Raw genomic sequence first — 27,371 nt, 5'->3', positions numbered from 1 at the left:
CTAGTTAATAGTGAGAATTGGTCCTTAAAACAAAGTGTTACCCAACATTCAAAGATTGTCTACTTAAAAATTGCAGCTACTGTATATGCATTTCTTTGAATTTCAAATCATGTTAATTCTAATTCCTCACATTTCAAATTGGATGTGCAGTTATGTATCCTGTTTGCTACCTTCAAATTGAATTTGAAAAGGCATTTTCAATTCAATTCTGTCTACTGCACAACACTACTTTGGAAAATATTGGATCATTAGGTAACATCTAATGAAATCTGACTAGGTCTCATCAAAGAATCACTCAGCAGAGTTGTATCTGCATTTTCCAGAGCTTGTACTGTATATTTGTGAACAAAAGCTTCTTTAGATCTACGTGTATGTGTTTTCAGCATTAATGTGTAATACATCCCCTTACTGTTCGTCAATATTAGTTTGAGTGACACCTCAAAATGCACTTCCTATGGTTAATCTACTCAGTCCTTGAGTAGATCCCCACAACATGCGCCTTTCCAGGAATAGACGGCAAAACAAAGCAAGAGGAGTAAAGAATGCCAGAAGAGAGATTAAACATTTACAACATGAGAGCACAAAAAAAGACCTGTGCTCTGCGAAAAGGAGGGCTAAGTACACAGCAAAGGGATAGAAAAGAAAGAGAAATCAATGATAGATGAGAGAGTGAGTGAAAGAGGCAGCGACAGGAAGTAAGAACATGAGCAGTAAAGTCCACATCACCCTTGAGAAGATTAAAAAGCAAGAGCCGGACACAGATATTAAGTGTGTCGGGAACTCGTAAACGTATCATCTAGAGATTTCAGAAGTACCAGTACTTCAGTAGTTGTCGATACTAAAATAAAAAAACCTAATATCAGTCTTTCTACAGTATTGGTAACACAAAATGCTACTCGAATGCACTTCTTGGACCCTGGTTGTGACCTTCACTCACATACAAAGTGCTGGAGAAATACTTCAAGGCAAGTTAATATATGTTGATATTAAAGGGGGTCATCAGATGTCCATTTTCCACAAGTTGATATCATTCTTTAGGGTCTTAATGAAAAGTCTGAAACATAGTTTAGTTAAAATTTCGCAATGGTAGTGTAGAACAACACCGTTTTTACCCTGTCAAAAACAGCTCTGTCTACAGCAAGCTGTTTTATTGCATGTCACTTTAAATGCAAATGAGCTCTGCTGACCCCGCCCCTCTCTTCCGAGCCGCTCTCTGAGAGACGGTAAACTTTAGCCGCATTCATAGTGAAACTTGCTAACTAGCACGTTATTAGGAAAGGCGATTTGCAAAGATTCATTAAAAAAACCTTATACTCACTTCTTCTGGAATGTGAAGCTGGATCACGAATGATTCGCGTGAAGATAGACGCATTTAGGTAAATCGGGGGGCGCATTCCCTTCAAAAACAAAAGTAATCCACTGCGACTTCAGTGGATCAGATGTCGGGAGTAAATGACAACTGCTATGTTCATTATTACATTCAACAACAAAACACCTCAATCGCTCAGGAGACATTCTTGTCTACATCTGCTCCGGCGTCGAAAAAATGGCGGACTGATGACAGCTCACTCAGGGCGGGTCTAAGTTAAGACACCAGTCCAGTCTGTGCTGAAACGCTACTGTCAATCAAACTATCGTGGGAGGGGCCTGTCTGTGTGATGTCACACAGACAGGCATCTGAGATCGGCTCGATTTGAGAAAGGGGAAATGATTTCACGAGATAAAACACTGGGTGGATCTTTATCGTTATAGGGTGGTTGTGTACACACACTGCCAACACACATTTCAGTTCAAACAACTTGTAAAAGTGAGTGTCGCATCCGATGACCCCTTTAAATGAAGAAGTATGTTAATTAGCAGAGTTAGCTGTGGTGTCAAAACTAGTGAAAAATTCCGTTGCTATCGACTTCTGGAACTGTATTATCATGTCAAGCCTGTTGTCAACATATAAAGGGAACAGTAAAAGATGGAGGGCTGAAAGAGGATGGAGAGGAATAATCGCTCCAGAACAGCTTCCAAGATCATCACAGCGATTCTGAGACTGCAGACAGAAAGGGACGCCAGTGAAAACAGTGAAGGGCCTCACAAGGAGAGTACAAGAGTAACAAAAGTCCTATGGGTTGGGAACGACACGAAGGTGAGAATTAAAAATTAAAAATGCACCTAATGCATTTGTTAATGCATTAGGTGCCATGAGCTAAAATGAACAACAAATTAATTTTAACAACATTTATTAATATTAGCTTAATTGAATCTGATTGCAAAACAATACCAGCAAGCCAAACCCAAGTGTGAACAATAGTAAATCTTGATTACTAGTTGTACCAGCCACAAGCCTGAAAAAAACTTGATAGTGCGAGAGTGCATTCGGTCTGACTATGAAGTACAAGACCCCTCTTCTGAAAGAAGATCTCATCAAATGGAATATAAAATCAAACAAAACCTCACATCTCCATTCAATGGTTCTCCTGCCTGCTGTGGCTGCAGAGCCGGTGCATTTTCTGAGTGCATGTCTTTGTTGTTTGTGCAAAGAGAGTTTAGGTAATGCACATTCATAGCAGGATCAAAGGTGCTCTCCACTGAGTCTGTGCTGGAGCTGTTTTTTGGGAGTGCAGGGCTTGCCAGGAGAGCAGGGTTGGAGCTGTGGAAGGATGACTCAGAGCTTACCGAGTCGGAGACGCTCTTTCCAACTCACTGTGCACAATTGCACCTTCTTATACCTGCTAAGAATAGCAGTGAATAAAGGCACATTCCAAAAAGGAAATGCACCTGTTACTCAAGTGGAAATAACAAAGTGCACAGAAATAAAATGAACTAATCACAGCACTATTTTGTGTTCCACTTAAGTAACCAAGTCACACAGGGTTGGAACGACTTGATATTGAATAAAGGGAGTAGTGCCTGTTTTGGGTGAGCTATTCTTTGCTTTGCTTTGTGTGATATTTGGTGTCATTCCATACATTTGTTTAGCTGATGATCTTGTTTAGCCATTTTCAAGAGGAGCTACGAGCCACTAAACATTCAATTCATGATCCTAATGGAAGCAGGCCAAGCACAATTACAAAGCCAATGAATGAGTCCAAGAGCTGTTCAATGCCATTTTCTTAATGTCACCTCTGCTGATGGGAATGGAGGCTGTTCACCCCTGTGAAGCTGTGTCCTGCTGTGCTCATTGTGAAAGAGATGTCTATCAGGAGAAAAATGTAAGAGTCTACACAGAAAACAACACCTGCTTTCGCCCTTGTGATCAATATATTGATCGGCGTGTCATCTGGAGTGTGTAACAGCAGTCCAAATTGATTTTAGTGGCACATTTTGACTGAAGACTGTGAAACCGAGCAGAACCGAGTGGGAGGTTTATTGCGCAAACACCTTAGGCCACAGGAATGGAACAAAACATGTAATTGGTAAATAATAGTAAATAATTTCAGGTTGATAATGTAATACAAAAAATACAAGTCTGCTTGCCTAAGAACCTACAAGCTGTTCTCTAGCTTCTGCTGCAAGAACAATGCATTAGTGCAATTATGAATAAAACAAGACTGAGATGGAAATGGTGGAGGAGACCAAAAGTGCATGATTTATAAGTAGTACATGTGAGGTGCAAAGTCTGCATATATTTATACTGTGAAAATATACACTTGGATTCAAATTAACTGGGTGAATCTCAAGAAACGAAAAATGTAACCGCATCTTCAGGACGAAGGATGGGCCAAAATATAATAATTAGGGTAGGGACGGATTAAGATTATAATTGTGGCCAAAACAATACCCTGAAAATTATTTTTGGGTCATGGCCAATAACTGATTAAGATTAATAAATGCTGCAGAAGTATTGCTCATTCTTAGTTCATGTTAACTACACTAGTTAACTAATGTTAACTAATGAACCTTTTTGTTAAGTGTTACCCTTTATATAAATGTATCTGTATACAATAAAGCCACAATACCAACTACCAATAGGAGGTTTCTGACCGACAGCAAAAATGTATTTTGCCTATGTCACAATATGAGGTAAATCCGACCCTGTACATGATACTGATTTTTGTAGACAAATTGGTTTGGAACAGTTATTGAATAGACAATTAACCTGAACTATTATGAACTGACAGTTTTATTCATTACTGAGAGAGCATTGGCTTGGTATGATGTTGGTTCAATATAAAAAGGAATTAGCTTAGATGTAGTAAAGTATGTTTGCCATGTTGCTGTAGCTTAGTTTGCTACATTTCCCAGGGCTGTAGCTTTAGTGTAGTGAAGCTTAACTGAATGAAGAGTAACTGTTAGCTTAGCTCACTACATTTTCCAAGTAGCTTGCCCAACACTGCATGTTCAGATACAACTAAATATAGGTCCACTCCCTTCATTAGCATGACCTGCAGTACAAAGGCCCCACAGCAAATAGATTGACAGCTCATTTCGGAAGGAGTGCTGTCAGCTGTGTTTTAATAAAAACCGAGGGTCGGGTGAGTGGCGTGAAGTCATGGAGATGGAGCGGGTGCCAGTGATGCCTGCCTGCCTGCCAGAGCCGTTCAGTGCTGCTGGAAAGTGAAGGTGTCATGTTGTACCATGACAGAGACTCACCCATATGCTCGAAATGAATCGTTTGCAAATACATGTCAGATAGAAAGTTTCATTTTTTAAATCGTCCAAGCCTATGATGAGGATTAATATAGAGCTTATTAAGAGGTGTTCAGCCTTGATTACATTCTTCAAGTTTGGTCTTCTTCTTGCTGCCAATCACAGCACACATTGGCCCAGGTAACCAATCACAGCACACATTGGCCCAGCTAACCAATCACAGCACATTTCGTATTTCAGAAGGCAGGCCTTCATTTGATACAGGAACTATTTGAGTCGTTCATGCCAGACTGGGGAGAGAGGTGTTGTAATAATGTAAAATATGTGAAAAATAATGTGTTTTTCGAACAACCTAGTATGAGAGCCTGTTCTAGTACACCCCCAAAACAAAATCAAGACTTTGTAAAAAAAAAAGCTAAATAGGACCCTTTTAATATTTATTAACTTTAAATGAAATATTGAATAACAAAACAGTAAAATTATAATCAAGTACTTTAAATGTGCTTTACTATGTTAGTAAACACACCAGAATAAGTGTATACTCTATTTAAGTACACTTAAGTGGCCTTTTATTCCATTAACATTATATTATAAAAAAAAAAAGATATACATCTTTTTGAAACTGTTATCACATCCACATCAGCATTCTGGCCTGTAGCCGAGTATAAATGAAAAAATTAAGCACTTACACAGTAAGTCTATTATCAGTCTTGTCAGTCAATCACCCATTCGATTCTCCTTCATCACTCAATTTCTCCGCCGTCTTTCGGCTCCCTGAGCTTATGCACTCACATTTATTGAATCACTGACTCGGAGCTGAATAAGACCCACACCACAGTATCGGATTAAATTGCTTGGCTGGAATCCATGGTGTGTGGAAGTGGAAATGTGACAGAGCAAAGTAAAGCAGTTATCCAGGATAAGGGCAGATGGGTGCTGAGGCGCTGGCCCTGATGCCCCAGACAGGTGAACCCTGGAGCCCCAAACCAACAATACATCCAACCCTTGAGACTCATCAGCCCTGCTGGGAGACAACAGCGCACTGAAAAGGTCATCCTTTATAAAGCGTACATAGGCAACAACATAAGGTACTGAGAGAGAGAAAGTAAGAGAGATAGAAAGAGAACTGACTCTCTATGAAGTCACGCCCTTATAACTTGACAGACCAATACTAATTTACTAAGTGATACAAGGTTTAAAAAAATGAACATACTGTCATCATTTACTCACCATCATGTCATTCAAAACCTGTTTGACCTTCTTTCTTCTGTGTAACACAAAAGAAGATATTTTGAAGTATGTTGCTGGTCCCCATTATATGGACAAAAAAGATACATTTCTCAAAATATCTTCTTTTATGTTCCACAGAAGAAAGAAAGCTATACCAGTTTGGAAAGACCAGGTGAGGGTGAGCAAATGATGACAGATCTTGCCGTTTTGGGTGAGCTATCCCTTTAAAGAGCGAAGTTACAGGCAGTATTTTTTCATTTTTTCACATTTTTAAATCTTAAAAATAGGTGTCAACCTATTATCGATCTGGCACATTATCTGCCCTGAACCATTTTTATGGTTATCGGTATCGGTCATTTTCCGATAAAATAATTTAAAAGCATTTAAAGAAAGTTTTTGTCAGAGCCCTTAATTTTGACATAAATTTTAATTTTTACACCAGACATATATATTAGTTCAAAGTATCGGTTATCGGTCTGCTTGATCTGTAATAATCGGCATCGGCCCTGAAAAACACGCCAGTCGCCCCCATCTTAAAATCTTGCAAAAACATTATGGATTAAACAGTGTGTAACTCCCAAATGACGTAGAACATCAGTAAAAACACCTATATTTGCTCCAAGGTCATTTTATTTACTGTACTGTATTTTTGCACTGTTGACAGACGTTTATTTCTATGGGATATTTTTATTGCATTCAAATGATACTTTTCCCATTTTAGTGACTTAGAGGTGCATTTGTCTCGATTCTGATTCCACGTTACTGCATAAATTAGCCATTTTATTTAAAAATGTAAACAATAATACTTTGCCTAGTCTCAATTCATCCCTCAATTATTAAATTTTCTCCTTTTTAGCAGAATTTTTCACAGTGATCACAAACGTTTATTTCTATGGGATGTTTTTTTTTTCTGTTTCACTCAAATTGTTACGGCAATAATGTAATTTGAATTAAAAAATGTTTTCACTAGTAGTCTCAGACTTTATATATACCCCATTGTATATTTAAGTCAAGTAATACTATTCTAGTAATACAATTTATTATACATATAATTTATATTAATAAGCTATTAATAGTTATATAGGACAAAATGGCCCATGGTGGATGAAACTTCATTGCCAAGAATGCTCTAATGTTTGTCAAAGCAAAGGAAGTGTTTTGACAGTTTAGAGAAATACATCTAATCAGTTGAGAAAAAACATATTATTCATATGAGGGAACAAACAGGCATAATTAAATTAATAAAAAAACAACTGTTGGACTAATAAAATCCTTCTGTTGGGTGACTGTGCTGTCATTGCAATTTGAATTCCTATTCAACATCCTGTAGCCAATTCAACTCAAATTCACCCTCATGAATCAAAAAGGAGCCAGTTCTTAAATAAGTAAAAAATATATTTAACCCAATGTCTTCATTACAAGAGTCCTTACAAACTGGCAGCTGGATTTGTCTGACAGGTTCGTCTGCGTTTGCCAGGACGGCTCACATGAACACACTGCAGCGCTGGCTTGCTGAACTGTGTTAACGCTTGTGGGCAGCTCTTGACCCTTATAGAGAGCGAGAGTGTTACATGACGATTCCCCCTGGTCACAGAGTCTGTAATTACCCCACAGGAGCACAATTACACCGGAGGAGAGCAAAAATAAGAGGATATAAAAAGAAAGGCAGAGCAGTGGGCTGCAGACAACAGAAGCGTCCTCAGACTCTAATCTAGGTCAGTGAAATCTTCTATTTCTCACCAACTAGACAAACGGAATTGAGATGCAGGTGTATTCCTGGGAGAAGCCAAGGTTATGCTGTGTTACTCAGCCACACATGCATGAGTCATGCAGAGTGATGGGAAGGTTAGCCTGTTCAGCGCTTGACTAAGAGCAATCTACACACACTCCACTGACTAACACACAGCATTAATATCCTACGGCCACAAATAAACACGCAGACCAGATGAAGAACAGCTAATGAAGGGGCTTCCCTGTATGTCTGCACCTATTTAAACACAAATTGATGACTAAATTCACACACTTTCTGAAAGGTGTTTGACCGTACTGTTTTGGAGGCTATCAGAGCAGAGCTAGAATTTAAGCTAAGAGCTGGGTTTTAAAAAAAGACAAGTAATAGGTGCAAGATCTAAAAATGTGTGTGTAGATAATGGAAACCAATGAAACATGGTCAGAAATAGTTCATATATTTATCTAAACATATTTATCCAGAAACAATTTTTTCCTAGTATGCTACTACAGTTATATTTTCATTAAATCACTGTGGAACACAATGAAGCTCCACTATAGTTTATAATATTATTGAGGAGGAAGTGCGCATAAGAGTACCATTGTGTGCTAAAAATCATTGTTGGAAAGGTTACTTTGGAAATGTAATAGGTTACAGGTTACAAGTTACCCTACTTAAAATGTAATAAGTAGTGTAACTATTTCAATTACTTTATTAAAGTAATGTAACTGATTATATTTGATTACTTTTCTACATTTCTAACTGTTAATAATTTTAAAACAGGCAGGGTTAACCTTACAGTAGTACCTTCTTCATTTTAATTAAGATTATAATAAAAAAAATCCTATTCTGTGTCCTAAACTCCTGAAACATTGGTGTCCCATATTTTAGAGGTGTCAATGCAATTTGGGAAAGGAATCATATGTGTGTATGTATGTGTGTGAAAATATTCAGATGAGAATAACTCCTTTTGTAATCGTTAACATTTTAACTGTAACTGTAATTTAATTAAACCTTTCTCTAACAGATGTGATACTCCTGTCACTTCAAAATGCATTGTGCATGACGTCAACAACACGAGTAAGAACATGACGGCTGGAAAGAGGCATCTGTCCTAAAACATAAAAAAAAATAGGGAATACTTAGTACATGCTCTTTTTTTGTCCTCCTGATCATGTAAAGATTAAGGTTTGTCTAGATGTATATTAGACTGGTTAAACCTGCAGCTCTGGAGTGATAAGTTATTCCGTTTGTGTGTTTTAAAGCTTGGCTGTGTTCAGCTGCTTTGATATTTCGCTGTTTTTACTGATTTCTGGAATGTAATGTCTTCCTGAAAGCAGGGAGGAAAAGTGTTAAGCATGAATTTTCTTTGCAATGGTTGGTTGGACAATGACTGATATCGTTGTGTGAGACTCTTGTATGTTATTTGCATTAATGCAATATCAAGTAGCCTATTGTTTTATAATAGCAATTAATCTAATTTCTCTGAAAACCTGAATGATTTTATATTCTCATAAAAGTCCACAAGCCAGAAAATACGATAATAATAATTCTGTCTTGCATATGGCCCTCAAAACAGTTGAGGACTGAGACTGACAGGACTTGGCAACCTTATGAAACCTTGAAAGTCAAATAAGGACAAGAACGTAGAGCGGAGGTGAAGAAAAGTGAAATGAAGTGAGAAAAAACTACACACCAGAAATGGCAAACGAAATGGTGTGAAATTGTTCAGGGTGTGACAGCGAGAGCAAACAGAGGTGAAGAAAACAACAATCATATCTGACGGAGAACAGCAGGGTAGCTGGAGTATTCAAAGCTTGCCCACCTTGCTGGTTGAGCTGCAGTGTGCTCTTGCTCCACTGTGACAGACCCACGATTGCTACCATCTTGGCTCCCAGGCTGGAGCGACGCTTCTTGTTTCCGGCCAGGCCTGTGGCGTCGGGCCCCGTGCTGCTGGGGCTCTTCTGCAGGCTGTACATGGCGCCGCTGATGCTGGAACTGCGAACCACGTTCCTGGCCGCCACCGCACTCATCCCGCCAGGGCTGGGTACGTCCACTGAGCTGCTGAGCATCATGGTCCCACACTAGCCTCTGGGCGCAGGGCTGGACTGAGGCTAAGAGGAAGACAGAGGGAAGAAAAGTTAGATGCAACTATTCAATTATGAATCAAATCCCAAGAGTCTTTACTCTATACTTAATTTCAGTGGCTGTGTGTCATTCAAAAGATTAGGGTCAGCAAGATTTTTTTAATGTTATTGAAAGAAGTCTCTTATGCTCACCAAGGCTGCATTTATTTGATCAAAAATACAGTTAAAACAGTAATATTGTGAAAATATTGTGAAATATTATTGCAATTTAAAATAACTAATTTCTATTTTAATATATAAAGCTGAATTTTTGGCAACATTACTTCAGTGTCACATCAGATAATAAAATGTTCTAAAAATTGGTTCTTCTATGGCATCACTGCAAAAAACACCCTTTTGGAACATTTATTTTTAAGAAATGGATGGCCAGTATGATGGTAAATATCACAAGATGATAGAAATGCATCAACCAGTAGATTCTGGTATGCTGTTTATACCACAGATATATCAGTTATAAGCGGGCAGAAATGCTTTCAATTATTTACACATGTGAGCAACCAAAAAACATGGAGGAATGTCAAAATACACAGTGTGGCATGTTGCAAAAAAGTTGAATTTACATTTGTGGTTGGCAAGCAATGACGCAACTTGCCACATTCATACAGAATTCATTTGATGTGCTTCCACTGAGACTCAACTGAATAATCATGCTTCGCGTCCATCAAGTTATAAATAAAACGGGAAAATAATCAAATGAGAACAACAATGCTATCATTTACAAAGTATTTAACTCCTCCGACTATCCAAAAATATCTTTACCGCATTTTTATTTAATATATAAACTACTGGGTTGAATTTCCTGACAAAAATAACTGTATTGTCAAACATGCGGTGGAATAAAATCATAGCATGAAATCAGATTTTGTTTAACCGCCCACTTCAACGCACGTCATGATTGTTCTGGTGCCTCATTCTCCATTTCTGTATGTTTTTGGAAAGGATATATTTCATTTCATGTTCAAAGTCAGAGATTTCAGGCCAGGTCGCTCCTACATCACACTTGAGGAAGAGCGAGACGTGTAGACGGTAGATGTGTGAACGCCAAACTCAAACACACAGTCCTCTACATGCTGTCTGTATAAGGTTTCTCTCGTCGCACGAGCTATGCTGTGTCACGACATGAGTAATGCTACAGTCACGCTCGCTTACACACACAGCTAAAAGGAGGCCTGGACTACAGCAGCCCACAACACTCTCTCTATTAACACACCATTAGCTGTGTGTGTGTGTGTGAGAGAGAGAGAGAGAGAGAGAGAGAGAGAGAGAGAGAGAATAAAAGGAATAGTCTGAACTGAAAACGTACCAAATGTACCAGCATTTGAACATTTTGCATTTGCTGACATGAAATATTTCACACTCAATTAAGGCTTTAACGGAGGACTGAGTCCATGTTCACTTATTATAAAGTTTCACAGAGTAAAGAAATCTTTAAAAATGTTATTGCCTAATAAATTCTGTTTTATTTTCAATGGAGAGGGTTGTCACATGGATGCGACATGTTGAAATCACACGACCAGCCGAGTACTACTTGCTCTATCTTTGTAAACACCCAGTTCTTGAACACTTTTGATTGCAGAACAAGTGATTGACAGCGAATAGTTCAGTTTTATTCCACCCAGAAAGGTAACATTTTCAACAGCTGCATGTTTGTAATACAAATCCATTATTAAAGAGATGGATTAAATGAAAATTGTATCATCATTTACTGACCCTCATGTCATTCCAAACATGTATAAAAAAAATTTGGTGGAAACAAAAGAAGATATTTTGAAGAATGTTTGTAACCAAATAGTTGACAGTAGCCATTGTCATCAATAGTATTTTTTTCTCTACTATGGAAGTCAATAGCAACCAGCAATACCCAGTTTGATAGCCAACATTCTTCAAAAAACAGCCCCGATGCTCGTGTCTCCATGAATTAGTGATTTGGAACAAGAAGTAAATGATGACAAAATTTTTGGGTGAACTAAACCTAAGGTGTTTTAACTTAAACCTAAAATAACAGTCTATCATCCATATTAATAAAGAAAAAATCCTTTAATCCTTTCACATTAAAACTGACATCCACCGGCATATTTAGAAGTGTTTTTCGCTTGTAAATGATGCTTAATCTGTGCATATTTCTCTTCTGATTTAGATATGACAAATGTTTCACTGGAGAAAGCAATATTATGTATAGAGGACTCGATTGAAGTTAATGATGGATTTGTTTTTTACGAACACAGTTTTTCACTTCACAATATGTTAATTGTTGGACTGGAGTGATGTGGATTACTTGTGGATTATTGTGATGTTTTTATCAGCTGTTCAGACTCTCATTCTGACGGCACCCATTCACTGCAGAGCATCCATTGGTGAGCAAGTGATGTAATGTTAAATTTCTCCAAATCTGTTCCTAGAAAGAAACAAACTCATCTGCATCTTGGATGGCCTAGATGAGTACAATTTCAGCTAATTTTCATTTTGGGTGAACTATTCCTGTAAGCACACTTCTTTTTCACAAGAGATGGAATGTCATTATGGTTGAAAGTTTGAGATTACAAATTGGATTAGTTCACATCTAACTTTAGATGAAATGTAGCATTAAAACAGCTAAGTGGAGAGGTATTTTCAACCAATGAGATTTCACTGTGCTACCCAGTGCAACATGACAGAAATAAGCGTCCAGCAGAATCTTGGATGTCCCTTGTCGTATTTGTGGCTGGTTAGGTAAAACACTCAGATTACAATGAAAGAGAGAGCTTAGATTGCCGTAGGACAGGGTTTTGAGAGAGAGGAAAAGGGAACAAAGAGAGGCTGTGTCAGTACATTACATCCACAAAGTCCAGAGATACAAAGAACAAAAACTAGAAAGTGGTACAGAACATTTAGTAAAAATGAAAACCCAATCTCATCTGTAGCAACACATGTGCAAATGAGCAAAATGAATGGCCCTTCCGTGTCCCTGTCATCTTACGTTCCTGCTCTCCTCCCTCACTGCTTCTTTTCTCAGCCCTCTTCCAAATTTCTCGCTTCATATTTAACCATGGTGCTGACACAGTTATCAGACAGAATGGGAAGGAGTTACATATAAACTGTGTTTTGGCAGCTCTTATGTTCTCTGTTTATCATTGTACCTTATCTAGTTGTTCTCAATTAAACATTACTCTATGTATCTTGCATTATGCATTGTTTATGGATGTCTGATGTGATGTATTACATTAAATTGATAGTTCACTCAAAAAGCTTCATTATTTTCATACCTAAATGTTCCAAACCAGTATTTCTCCTTCTGCTCTTTTCCAAGCTATTACACTGAATTTAAAATTCAATCTGTCACACAAAAAAAGCTGTACTTGCAGATAATATAATATTAATGAAATAGAAGGCCACTTAAAGGAACAGTTCACCCAAAAGAAAAAAAAAATTACTGAAGATTTACTCCAAGATGTAGATGAGTTTGTTTCTTCATCAGAACAGATTTGGAGGAATTTAACATTACATCTCTTGCTTACCAATGGATCCTCTACAGTGAATGGGTGCCGTCAGAATGAGAGTCAAAACAGCTGATAAAAACATCACAGTAATCCACACCACTCCAGTTCCTTTTTGGGTGAACTGTTCCTTTAATTGTCTCCCTTTCATTTTTCAAAATGACAATATTCTTGTGCTAATAAGCATCTTGTTCTTAATTGACTAGCCTGGTTAAACGATGGTAAATTAAAACAATTCAATAATTTATTCACTTTCTTTCGTCTCAATTTCTCCTATAGAATTTTTTTCTATGAAGTGAATTCTCTCGGGTGAGTGTGAGCTCCTCAGTTTGGATGGAGGGTCGGGAACATTGATTCATGTTAGCGCACAGCAGACTTACACCCGTCTATCTCTCTCACTCTCACTTTCACACTCTCTTCTCGCTCTCTATTTATTATATGAGACCTTGTACGTCACTGATTATCAAATCCCTCTAAATTCAGCCAGAAAATGCATGAGTGAGGAAGCGATAGAGGGCTAAAGAGGCATGCGGACAAAAAAAATGTGTAGCAGCACTCAGCATAAGGGTTGCAGTCGACCGCAGAGTAGCTGCATATTTAATGTGCCCTTTGGTTGTGAGTTTAATCCTAGCGTTATGATGCTGCAATTACTGGAGAAAGATGAGGGCATGTTTACCAGTCACTGTTAGGAAACAAAGACATGATTTGTATTCAAAGTGCACCAAAAGCTTCTAAGAGTCTTGTGCTTACATATTACAAACTAAAAGGTCACATTAGGATACTTGCATAAACAGTATGGATAAAAACACCTTAGTCATATATGAAAATGTAGACATCGATGCTAGGTTTACTTTAACATGTTCTTGAACCACAACCTCAGTACTCATGGGGGCAATAGAGTTAGGCTACATTGAAATATTATTTGCCATTAACCTAATATGTTCATTTTCAGATAGCTAGTGATAAACATGTTGACAATATAACTAAACAAGCAAGATTATCTTTAAACTAATGGCATTTGTTGACCTAAAAGAGAAATCTGACTGTAGAAGAAGACAATAATTCACACCAATGCTTGCTAGAGCGCCCCTAGTGGCAGCATTGGACAGCTTATTAAAAATTAATACTTTTATTCAGCAAAGATGCATTAAATTGTTTAAAAGTGACAGTAAAGACATTACTGTTACATAAGGTTTGTATCCCAGTCGCCACAAAAAATATTAACACAACTGTTTTCAACATTGATAATAATAATAAATGTTTCTTGAGCAGCAAATCAGCATATTACAATCATGTGACTCTGAAGACTGGAGTAATGACGCTGAAAATTCAGCTTTGCATCACAGAAATAAATTCAAATAGAGTTATTTTAAATTGTAAAGAAATATTTTATAATAATTACTGTTTTTGGATCAATTATATGCAGACATTATCAGCATAATTATTTCAAAAAGTTTTAATTTGACTGATTCCAAACTTTTGAAAATTATTGTATAATGGTTCTGACCTATATGTCACTCATAAAATATGTCTTCCAATTATCTCTATAATTTTATCTAATTGTACTTTAGATCAGGGAACACTACTGTATTAAGCATACATATTATTAGCATATTAGCTGTTTATTAGTACTTACAAAGCACATATTAATTCTGCATGACCATATTTTAGATCCCTTAACTTAGCCATATATTATAACATAACTACTACAACAACTACCTTACTTACCATCAATCAGCAGCAAATTAGGAGTTCATTGAAGGGAAAACTCTTAGTTAATAGTGAATATGTGTTCCCTAATCTAAAGTGTAACTTTTTATTCAATTATCTCTATAAACATACTCATTTTAAGTAACTAATAGTCTATTTCCAAACTGTAGATATAAGGTAAAATGTCACAGTAACATTTCCCAAAAAAAGTTAAATTCACAAAGATGAGCATAATTTGAACATCACGGCTCTTTGACAGGAACGGAAAGACACTTCACAGGATGGCCGCGGCTAAACGCCACAGAAGCACAGCCTCAAAAAGTACCACAGAATCTAATCAGCACCTCTGAACCGAGCTCAACCAAAACTATACATCACAGATTTACTGCCATCAGGAGCCCGCTTGTATCCGAGCCCAGGCTACAAATAAGTATAACCTGGTATAAGAAGCACAAAATCTGGGCCCAGGAGCACCGAACGAAAAAGAATGGTTTATTTTACACTCTACTTCAACCTCGAGGTTGTGCAAAAGCCAAGGGTTTCTTCAACACAGAACGCTTGTCTCTAGCTGTTGCATGTGATGCATGTGATGCATTATTTACTTTATTTAGTTATTCACCTCCTGCGCACAACGAAACATAACACATATGTGCAGGGAGCTACTTGAAAAATGGATCAGAACAACAAAAACTAACATCAGACCTCTGACTTCACTAAAAGAGCCACAACAATTCTTACATTCTCCGTCCTTCTGGCCTTGTACCTGGCTTTACCATAGTATCTGAGTGGCACTTCTCAGTATCTGGACATATTAGAGCATTGATGAGCCCATTTACTGGGAAATGCCTCGCATTTCTTGATCCTATTAAACCCAACATGGCCTTTGACCGAACATCAGTACGTAGGCACCAAATAGTCTGGCAGCTGTGAACAGACCTATAAATCGGATCTTTTACTGCCCTCCCCCGTAGCTCTCTCAAACGGACGATGTACTTCAATCAGTGAAAGGTGTAACCGCCCTTTACAGCCTTCAGACACTTTATGGATTTAACATATCGACTCAAACGTATCACACAGGGATCACTTGCACCAGTGATATACAAATAGATACACACACACAACTTAACCAACAGCTCGACCTGATTCACTGTACAAACCGATCAGATCCGCCATAAATCAATCACATTTATCAGCTCATAAGCTGTGCATTATCAGCCACCGAGAACCAGATTTCATTTGAAAATGTCAGGATTCGGTTGATCTTTCATAAAAGGAAGCTATTACGTGTATAGATGAAATGCTGTCAATATATATTCAGCACATGCCACAATTCCAGTACATCCTTGTATAAAACTCACAAGGACGCTACACTGTCTCTAAACATCTATATAGCCTACAAACACTAAACTGTCTACCTTGAAATATGTTCAATATCAGTGATTAAGGAACAATAAGTGAACATTAACGTCCATAAACATCTGCAGAATATATGTGCACATGAATTGTCTGTTTATTTATTTTAATAATGGCAAAATTAAGATCTTAAGTTTAATGCAAGGTCTTCAATGCACCATTTAACGCAAATTGCCTCTTCTTATTAAGTGACATTGGACATCATATTTTGTCCTATTTTACGCCGTGAAGGAAAATACGCAATCATCAAACTAAAACAGATCTCTTTTCAATTATAAAGGGAATAACTAAAAATAAAAAGGCATACAGCAGAGGCTTGATGGAAATGAAAATAAATGCAGCAAGAGAGGTTTTGCAACATTCATGCAATGCACAGAATGTCACTGCTTCTCCAATTCAGCTGGCATTAACAAATGCATTTTAATAAAACATAATCGAGTCATGCATGATTGCTGACAACGATGCACTCGTTGCCTTTTAAATGCAGCTTTGCCCTAATAATAATAATTCAATGCATCACGCGCGCCTATCCAAACACTTACCGGCAAACAGCGAGCAGAAAGGTGCGCGGGATCGGTTCAGTTAGTCAGATAATGGTGTGTCTCTGTCGTGTCGTTGCAGATAATGTCATTGTTTGGGTTAGTTTGATGTGTCTGGACGGTGTTGCATCCACAGAAGAGAGCGGCGAGCGACTGACGAGCGAGAGAGCGAGCGGCGCACTCCACATCCAGCCTCTTCAAGGCGCGCGCGTCTCCATGGTTACACACCTGATCCGCTGGGCCCTATTGGGCAGGTGTGTAACCATGGAGAATTAAAACTAATTAAAACTAATTAAAAAGTAATATTTCGCTGTATCCCGCTGTAATCATGTGCTTTTTCTACATGCAAATGTATGTAGGATGGCTAATTCACATTAAAGACTTTCTATCTACAGCATGATAGTACAACATGAATAAATATTGATCACTTTTTATTTGTAGTTTTGACTGCATTCAAGCCAAAATTACTGTCGTTAAGTAAAACAAAAACTGTTAAAAATCAATCATACTTAAAATAAAATAAACATAAAATATACATTTAAAATTTATTTTAAATAATTTTATTTAAAAACACATCCTTTTTAATTCTGCTTAGCTGAAGTACTAAAATAGCTGGTAATTACTGCAAATAAACTAAAACTAAAACTTAATGAAAACAATAAACATTAATAAGAAATGTAAATATTTTAATAAGAAATGTAAATATTTCTTATTATCGGTATCAGTGTAACCATGATACTTTTTTCAGAATTCTCTGTTCAAAATAATTTTTTTGTACCATTAAAAATGTCTTTACTGTCAATATTTTTGATCAATGTAATGCATACTTGCTGAATAAAAGTATTGATTTCTTTCAAAAAACTAAAGTGCTCAAACTTTTGAACAGTAGTTCAATAATTATTATTGGTGTTTTCTGGTGAAAGCCTCACTGTTGCTCATACCTAGAGTTTGAACAAGTATTAAACTTTCACAATTCACCTTGTTTGTGCTGACAGGATGAATAATATATCAAATTGTGTGACGTATTGAGAAGAGGTGTGCCATTACCATATATTCAGTAACCTGAGCAAAACATCTGTGTAAAAACTGAGCAAAAAACTTGATTGTGGGGACCTGAGCTATATGTACAGACCAGAATATTATAGAGACTTGGGTAACACTTTAGGTTAGAGAACACAATTCACTATTAACTCATTTATTAGCACGCATATTATTAGCATATTAGCTGTTTATTAGTACTTACAAAGCACATATTAATTCTGCATGACCATATTTTAGATCCCTTAACTTAGCCATATATTATAACATAACTACTACAACAACTACCTTACTTACCATCAATCAGCAGCAAATTAGGAGTTCATTGAAGGGAAAACTCTTAGTTAATAGTGAATATGTGTTCCCTAATCTAAAGTGTAACTTTTTATTCAATTATCTCTATAAACATACTCATTTTAAGTAACTAATAGTCTATTTCCAAACTGTAGATGTAAGGTAAAATGTCACAGTAACATTTCCCAAAAAAAGTGAAATTCACAAAGATGAGCATAATTTGAACATCACGGCTCTTTGACAGGAACGGAAAGACACTTCACAGGATGGCCGCGGCTAAACGCCACAGAAGCACAGCCTCAAAAAGTACCACAGAATCTAATCAGCACCTCTGAACCGAGCTCAACCAAAACTATACATCACAGATTTACTGCCATCAGGAGCCCGCTTGTATCCGAGCCCAGGCTACAAATAAGTATAACCTGGTATAAGAAGCACAAAATCTGGGCCCAGGAGCACCGAACGAAAAAGAATGGTTTATTTTACACTCTACTTCAACCTCGAGGTTGTGCAAAAGCCAAGGGTTTCTTCAACACAGAACGCTTGTCTCTAGCTGTTGCATGTGATGCATGTGATGCATTATTTACTTTATTTAGTTATTCACCTCCTGCGCACAACGAAACATAACACATATGTGCAGGGAGCTACTTGAAAAATGGATCAGAACAACAAAAACTAACATCAGACCTCTGACTTCACTAAAAGAGCCACAACAATTCTTACATTCTCCGTCCTTCTGGCCTTGTACCTGGCTTTACCATAGTATCTGAGTGGCACTTCTCAGTATCTGGACATATTAGAGCATTGATGAGCCCATTTACTGGGAAATGCCTCGCATTTCTTGATCCTATTAAACCCAACATGGCCTTTGACCGAACATCAGTACGTAGGCACCAAATAGTCTGGCAGCTGTGAACAGACCTATAAATCGGATCTTTTACTGCCCTCCCGTAGCTCTCTCAAACGGACGATGTACTTCAATCAGTGAAAGGTGTAACCGCCCTTTACAGCCTTCAGACACTTTATGGATTTAACATATCGACTCAAACGTATCACACAGGGATCACTTGCACCAGTGATATACAAATAGATACACACACACAACTTAACCAACAGCTCGACCTGATTCACTGTACAAACCGATCAGATCCGCCATAAATCAATCACATTTATCAGCTCATAAGCTGTGCATTATCAGCCACCGAGAACCAGATTTCATTTGAAAATGTCAGGATTCGGTTGATCTTTCATAAAAGGAAGCTATTACGTGTATAGATGAAATGCTGTCAATATATATTCAGCACATGCCACAATTCCAGTACATCCTTGTATAAAACTCACAAGGACGCTACACTGTCTCTAAACATCTATATAGCCTACAAACACTAAACTGTCTACCTTGAAATATGTTCAATATCAGTGATTAAGGAACAATAAGTGAACATTAACGTCCATAAACATCTGCAGAATATATGTGCACATGAATTGTCTGTTTATTTATTTTAATAATGGCAAAATTAAGATCTTAAGTTTAATGCAAGGTCTTCAATGCACCATTTAACGCAAATTGCCTCTTCTTATTAAGTGACATTGGACATCATATTTTGTCCTATTTTACGCCGTGAAGGAAAATACGCAATCATCAAACTAAAACAGATCTCTTTTCAATTATAAAGGGAATAACTAAAAATAAAAAGGCATACAGCAGAGGCTTGATGGAAATGAAAATAAATGCAGCAAGAGAGGTTTTGCAACATTCATGCAATGCACAGAATGTCACTGCTTCTCCAATTCAGCTGGCATTAACAAATGCATTTTAATAAAACATAATCGAGTCATGCATGATTGCTGACAACGATGCACTCGTTGCCTTTTAAATGCAGCTTTGCCCTAATAATAATAATTCAATGCATCACGCGCGCCTATCCAAACACTTACCGGCAAACAGCGAGCAGAAAGGTGCGCGGGATCGGTTCAGTTAGTCAGATAATGGTGTGTCTCTGTCGTGTCGTTGCAGATAATGTCATTGTTTGGGTTAGTTTGATGTGTCTGGACGGTGTTGCATCCACAGAAGAGAGCGGCGAGCGACTGACGAGCGAGAGAGCGAGCGGCGCACTCCACATCCAGCCTCTTCAAGGCGCGCGCGTCTCCATGGTTACACACCTGATCCGCTGGGCCCTATTGGGCAGGTGTGTAACCATGGAGAATTAAAACTAATTAAAACTAATTAAAAAGTAATATTTCGCTGTATCCCGCTGTAATCATGTGCTTTTTCTACATGCAAATGTATGTAGGATGGCTAATTCACATTAAAGACTTTCTATCTACAGCATGATAGTACAACATGAATAAATATTGATCACTTTTTATTTGTAGTTTTGACTGCATTCAAGCCAAAATTACTGTCGTTAAGTAAAACAAAAACTGTTAAAAATCAATCATACTTAAAATAAAATAAACATAAAATATACATTTAAAATTTATTTTAAATAATTTTATTTAAAAACACATCCTTTTTAATTCTGCTTAGCTGAAGTACTAAAATAGCATATAGCCTACAAACACTAAACTGTCTACCTTGAAATATGTTCAATATCAGTGAATAAGGAACAATGAGTGAACATTAACGTCCATAAACATCTGCAGAATATATGTGCACATGAATTGTCTGTTTATTTATTTATTTTAATAATGGCAAAATTAAGATCTTAAGTTTAATGCAAGGTCTTCAATGCACTATTTAACGCAAATTGCCTCTTCTTATTAAGTGACATTGGACATCATATTTTGTCCTATTTTACGCCGTGAAGGAAAATACGCAATCATCAAACTAAAACAGATCTCTTTTCAATTATAAAGGGAATAACTAAAAATAAAAAGGCATACAGCAGAGGCTTGATGGAAATGAAAATAAATGCAGCAAGAGAGGTTTTGCAACATTCATGCAATGCACAGAATGTCACTGCTTCTCCAATTCAGCTGGCATTAACAAATGCATTTTAATAAAACATAATCGAGTCATGCATGATTGCTGACAACGATGCACTCGTTGCCTTTTAAATGCAGCTTTGCCCTAATAATAATAATTCAATGCATCACGCGCGCCTATCCAAACACTTACCGGCAAACAGCGAGCAGAAAGGTGCGCGGGATCGGTTCAGTTAGTCAGATAATGGTGTGTCTCTGTCGTGTCGTTGCAGATAATGTCATTGTTTGGGTTAGTTTGATGTGTCTGGACGGTGTTGCATCCACAGAAGAGAGCGGCGAGCGACTGACGAGCGAGAGAGCGAGCGGCGCACTCCACATCCAGCCTCTTCAAGGCGCGCGCGTCTCCATGGTTACACACCTGATCCGCTGGGCCCTATTGGGCAGGTGTGTAACCATGGAGAATTAAAACTAATTAAAACTAATTAAAAAGTAATATTTCGCTGTATCCCGCTGTAATCATGTGCTTTTTCTACATGCAAATGTATGTAGGATGGCTAATTCACATTAAAGACTTTCTATCTACAGCATGATAGTACAACATGAATAAATATTGATCACTTTTTATTTGTAGTTTTGACTGCATTCAAGCCAAAATTACTGTCGTTAAGTAAAACAAAAACTGTTAAAAATCAATCATACTTAAAATAAAATAAACATAAAATATACATTTAAAATTTATTTTAAATAATTTTATTTAAAAACACATCCTTTTTAATTCTGCTTAGCTGAAGTACTAAAATAGCTGGTAATTACTGCAAATAAACTAAAACTAAAACTTAATGAAAACAATAAACATTTAAAAAAAAAAACACTAATAAAAATGACAACACATTTACCAAAACCTAAAAAAAAATATTAAAACTAAAAAAATAAAGATATATAGAAAATAAAATATAATTTAAAGCTGCAGTCCGTAAGTTTTGCCTCTTTGTCGCCATCTCTGTTTGAAAACCTGCAATTGCAGCTGTTTGTGGAATTATCTTCCTTGCGTGGGTTGTGCTCCAGCGCAGATGAATCTAATGTTTTGAGGAGCATGTGTGGCAGTCAGTCACCGCACAGATGTGGATATTTACTGTACTTCAGAATCACAGATTCTAGCCTACGTCTTGGAATATATGAGCCAAATATGAATTTTCACCATATATTGTCATCTGAACAAGTAAGTAACAAGTCTGCCATGTTTGTTCTGACCAACTGAGGAAAGATGTGGATATTTACTGTACTTCAGAATCACAGATTCTAGACTACGTCTTGGAATATATGAGCCAAATAAGAATTTTCACCGTATTGTCATCTGAACAAGTAAGTAACAAGTCTGCCATGTTTGTTCTGACCAACTGAGGAAAAAAGCATTACAATAAATTGCGCTACCAATGGTGATTTAATCTAAAGATCGATTAGCTCATATCACATCAAACCATGCAAATTATTATTATTCTTAAACTTTATTCTCAAAGTATTAATGTTAACAACATCAGCATTGCCTATAGTGTGTATTAGCGTGTAGATTTCAATGTCTGTACAGTCTAACCTCTAATTGTCATACCGTAAGAAATTCTTTAAACCCAAAAAGCTAATTATTCAATTCAATTCAAGTTTATTTGTACAGCGCTTTTCACCATACAAATCATTGCAAAGCAACTTTACAGCAAATTAAGTTTCTACAATATTTAGTGGTAGCTTATCAGTGGTGACTGTCAGTTAATGTACATATGGCAGAAATGTACGGAAAAATCAATTAAAGACGTAATCTAATATAACACCCAGATTTTTGACTGTAGAGGAAGTAACAGTACATCCGTCTAGTTGCAAATTGTAATCCACGAGATTCGGTGTACTGTCTTTTGGTCCAATAAGTAATATCTAGGTCTTATCCGAATTTAATAGGAGAAAATTATTGGTCATCCAATCTTTTACATTTTTAACACACTCTGTTTGCTTAGATAATTTAGAAGTTTCATCTGGTCTTGTTGAGATATATAGTTGAGTATCATCAGCATAACAGTGGAAACTAATCCCGTATTTTCTAATAATATTACCAAGGGACAACATGTACATTGAAAATAGCAGAGGACCTAGTACAGATCCTTGTGGCACTCCATACTTTACTGGATTTAATTGAGATGATTCCCCATTTAAATAGACAAAGTGATAGCGTTTGGAAAGGTAGGATCTAAACACATTCTTATGTTTACACTGAGCCCAGATCTGGATCCTCTATATGTGGAGTGTTTTTTCTGTGCAGATAGCAGTGTGGGATACGTCATGATGCTGCTACACAATTGGATTAAGAGGTTTATGGATTATGAAGATCTAAATGGGCTGACAAGGCAGTGATGGTCACCTGGAAAGTGAGTACTATTGGATTAATGGTGGCCCAGGCTCGAACCTGCCAGAGTGAATTAAAGCAACAGCCACTCTGCAGAGGTTCAGCCATGATTGCTTTTGCTCCTGGACACGAGTAATCCTTGCTGATGCTGGTGTTATCCCTGTGTGAGTGGAGAAAGTTCCTAATGTTGATCCTGCTAGCCGGGGTCACATACATTGACCTCACACTCACTCATAGACCAGCACTCTGACGTTCACCATTCCTTAAAACATATTTGTTTTGTGGGGGATACTGTTTTTCATTCTGTATTATTTTTTTATTTTTTTTACTGCCAGGAAAATAATAAATCCAAATACCAGAAAGATTGATAAGCATAAGAATTCACAGTCCCGCTCTTCCAAAGAAAGCTTTTTTGTTCCAGGAATAGATGTTGCAAAGTCTAAAGCAGAAAGGGAAACCCCTATTTATGATCCTGAACATAAGAAATAGTTTAGGTATTAGATTACTGGTCTGATTGTTTTACCAGCAATAGCGGTCAACAGTGAAGAAAAGAAGCATTTTGAAGCACACTTTTAATATGCATTTTTATACTGGATATTAGAAGTAGTAGTTCAATGAACATTTGATCAATTCCTCAAGTTTACTATTGTTATAATTAGTGTGTGCAGTGCAACTATTAGTGTTATTATTGTTGTAAGCAATGCCAGTCATGGGGACATCCAGATTTATTGCATGTTTAATATAAGCAGAACAATAGAAAATTAGGAATAAATAGTTTTCATTGTGACGTTTGCATAGTATGCTGAATTAATGATCCCTGATGAGGTCTTACCGGAATACCAGTCACTGTTTATGGAAATAGGATTAGATAGGAAACAGTGATCATTTTCTTGTTGCAGACCCTCTTTAAAGGTGGGCATCTGGTTGTATCATGATGAAATTCATGTTGCAATTGTGGGGCTGTGTGGTTTTGCGCCGTACCTATAGTACTGATCATAACTGTTCTGTTTTGTTGTCTTTTGTTGTGTTCATAACCATTCTGTTTTGTTGTTTTTGTTTGTTTTATTTTGAGAAATCAGATTATGAGGAATCAGAATACTGTGAAAACGTTTTTGTTTTGCTTTGTTTTTGCGAAATCGGATTATGAGAAATCAGATTATGAGAAATTGGGTTACTGGAAATCAGAATATTGTGAACAAAATGTAATGTTTTGTTTTTAAGAAATCAGATAATGAGAAATCAGAATAATTTGAACAAACATATTAGTTTTGTTTTTGAGAAATGGGAATATTTTTAAGAAATCAGATTTAGAGAAATCAGAATGCTGTATACAAAGGTTTTAGCTTTGGTTTGTTTTTGATAAATAAGAATGCATGAACAATTTTTTTTTGTTTTGCTTTGTTTTGAAAAATCTGAATACTTTATTTTTGTAAAAATTGGAATGCTGTACATATTTTGGTTTTGCTTTGAGTCGACTGGTTTGTTTTGTTCTTGAGAAATCAGAATGCTGCTGTAAACAAAACAAATAGTTTTGCTTTGTTTTCAGAACATTTTTGTTTCGTTTTGCCTGAATTAACTTTTGTTTGTTGCTTGTTTTGTTTTGAGAAATCAGAATCCTGTAAACAGTTTTTTTTTGTTTACTTTTTTTCTTTTTGAGAAATCTGTTATGTAAACAAAAGCATTTTGTTTTATTTATTTGTCTTGCCTAGCTTTGCTTTTGTTTTGCTTGGTTTGGTTCCTTTTCATTTTGTTTTTGAGAACTTTCCAGAGCTGAGTGGCATCATCAAAGTCTTTAATTATAGATAGATAATTAAAAAAAAAAAACTTGTGGTGGGAGTTATATTTGCTCTAACAGATTCCTTGTACAGCACGCATTAAAACAACAGTTTTGTTTCCATAACCAGAGCTGCGACAGCCTAAATTGTCATTAAGGTCATGTTTTTGCATCATAATGTTTTTGTTTTTGCATGTTGAAAGCACTCCAGATCAAATAAAGGCTGCAATGCATCAGACAGACATCAAATAAAACCTCCCAGGCAAATCTGTTTGAATATGTTGTAACATGACTCAAAATGAGGTCAAATGTCTGCAGTGATTTGTACCCTCATCAAATGAATTATCCTCCATATTTCTATACAGATGATTGACTATGTTATAGGCAAACACTATAGACAGACATACAGTGTAAGACTTATGACTATGGTCTTTGTTAGTGGTGAATGTTGCTGAATAGACCTGACTGTAGCATCTGCAGCATAAACGTAAGGTCAGCTAAAATTCACCCCCATTCAGCAGCAGTTCATCTTAAACTGCAGTACAACAGTAAGACCTCTGAGCCAGACACCACATATACCTCCTACACACAATCAATACAGCAGTTATAAGATGACAGGACCAGATTCAATATACACTAACACAGCATCTTTGTTAACAATCTCCCTGAACTGATTCAGCACCGAGCGCATCACAGCCAAAGCATGGCTTTCACCGTGGTTAATCTGGTTTTCGTGAAACAGCGTCCTCTGTTGTACACAAAAACACCATAACGAGTCAGCTTACCTGTTACAGTAACTATTTCATTAACAGTTGGGGAAATATCTAACAATATTTGTACATTTCTTTTCCTATTACTATTCTATCGCTTTAGCTAACTTTGACTTAATAATTTACAATCAAATCATTTTTGTCCATGCCTATCTCTTCTTATTTACTAGTCATATGAAGAATCTCAGAGTCGTCTCTTCACTGTTGCAGATGCAGCTGATAGAGACCCTGACCTTCTTGTCCTCATGTTGTTGTGCATCTCTGTCCTGGTTAGATTCAGTTTGCAGTGTTGCCTTCATCTCTCAACAGACTGATCATGAAATCCTAGAGAAATAAGTTAATTTGCAAAAACAGAGAACTGTCAAAAATCTTTTTTTTTCATTGTGCATTCCAGTTAATCTCGATCAAACTGCAGTTTGGTTATTTTGATTAGGTAAAAAATAACAACAACAAAAATACAGCTAACTAACACAATAAAACACAACAAAAACATGATAATATAATAAAAAAAACATGATTTTTGAAAATAAAAAAAACAAAGTTATCTGCTTTTGCAAATAAACTCTTCAATGTTTGCCATTTTTGAAACCATGACTGGGATTACATTTACATTTAGTCATTTAGCAGAGGCTTTTATCCAAAGCGACTTACAAATGAGGACAATGGAAGCTATCAAAATCAACAAAAGAGCAATGATATGCAAGTGCTATAACAAGTCTCAGTTAGCTTAACGCAGTACACGTAGCAAGGGTTTTTTATATTATATAATAAATAAAAAGAAAACATAGAATAGAAAAAGAATAGAGCAAGCTAGTGTTAGAGGTCTTTTTTTGCTTTTGTTAATTGTATAATAAATGAAAAGAAAACAGATAGAATACAAAAAGATTAGAAAGCAAGTGTTAGTTTTTTTTAAGAAAACAAGCAGCAAATTAATAGAGTGCAAGTCTAAAAGGGACAAGAGTTTTTTTTTAAGAATTGAATTAGAATAGAGAGTGCTAGAGTTAGAGGGTCAAATAAAGATGGAAAGGATGTGTTTTTAGCCGATTCTTGAAGATGGTTAAGGATTCAGCTGCTCGGATTGAGTTGGGCAGGTCATTGCACCAGGAGGGAACATTTAATTTAAAAGTCTGTGAAAGTGATTTTGTGCTTCTTTGGGATGACACAATAAAGCGTTGTTCACTTGCAGAACGCAAGCTTCTAGAGGGCACATAACTCTGAAGTAAAGAATTTAGGTAAAGGGGTGCAGAGCCAGTGGTGGTTTTGTAGGCAAATATCAATGCCTTGAATTTTATGCGAGCAGCTATTGGTAGCCAGTGCAAATTGATGAACAGAGGTGTGACATGCGTTCTTTTCAGC

The 27,371-nt window shown here is 36.7% G+C and overlaps 1 protein-coding gene across 1 annotated transcript in view; it reads right to left on the bottom strand.

Annotated features, from left to right (window-relative positions):
• The window catches only part of LOC107598211 (regulating synaptic membrane exocytosis protein 3-like), a 70,539-nt gene extending 53,512 nt beyond the window's left edge, over positions 1-17,027 (bottom strand). The window contains exons 1-2 of the mRNA XM_016289487.1: positions 16,826-17,027; positions 9,366-9,654 (exon numbers count right to left, since the gene is read on the bottom strand). Coding sequence (XP_016144973.1) covers positions 9,366-9,615 — 250 coding nt within the window. The 5' untranslated portion in view covers positions 9,616-9,654; positions 16,826-17,027. The remainder of the gene's footprint in view (positions 1-9,365; positions 9,655-16,825) is intronic.
• Positions 17,028-27,371: the final 10,344 nt, after the last annotated feature.

The sequence above is a fragment of the Sinocyclocheilus grahami genome, unplaced genomic scaffold, assembly GCF_001515645.1.
Source record: "Sinocyclocheilus grahami isolate Dianchi unplaced genomic scaffold, SAMN03320097.WGS_v1.1 scaffold248.1, whole genome shotgun sequence".
NCBI classification, from domain to species: domain Eukaryota; kingdom Metazoa; phylum Chordata; class Actinopteri; order Cypriniformes; family Cyprinidae; genus Sinocyclocheilus; species Sinocyclocheilus grahami.
Note: the sequence above shows the minus strand (reverse complement) of the source record. Positions and strands in the feature narration are given on the sequence as shown.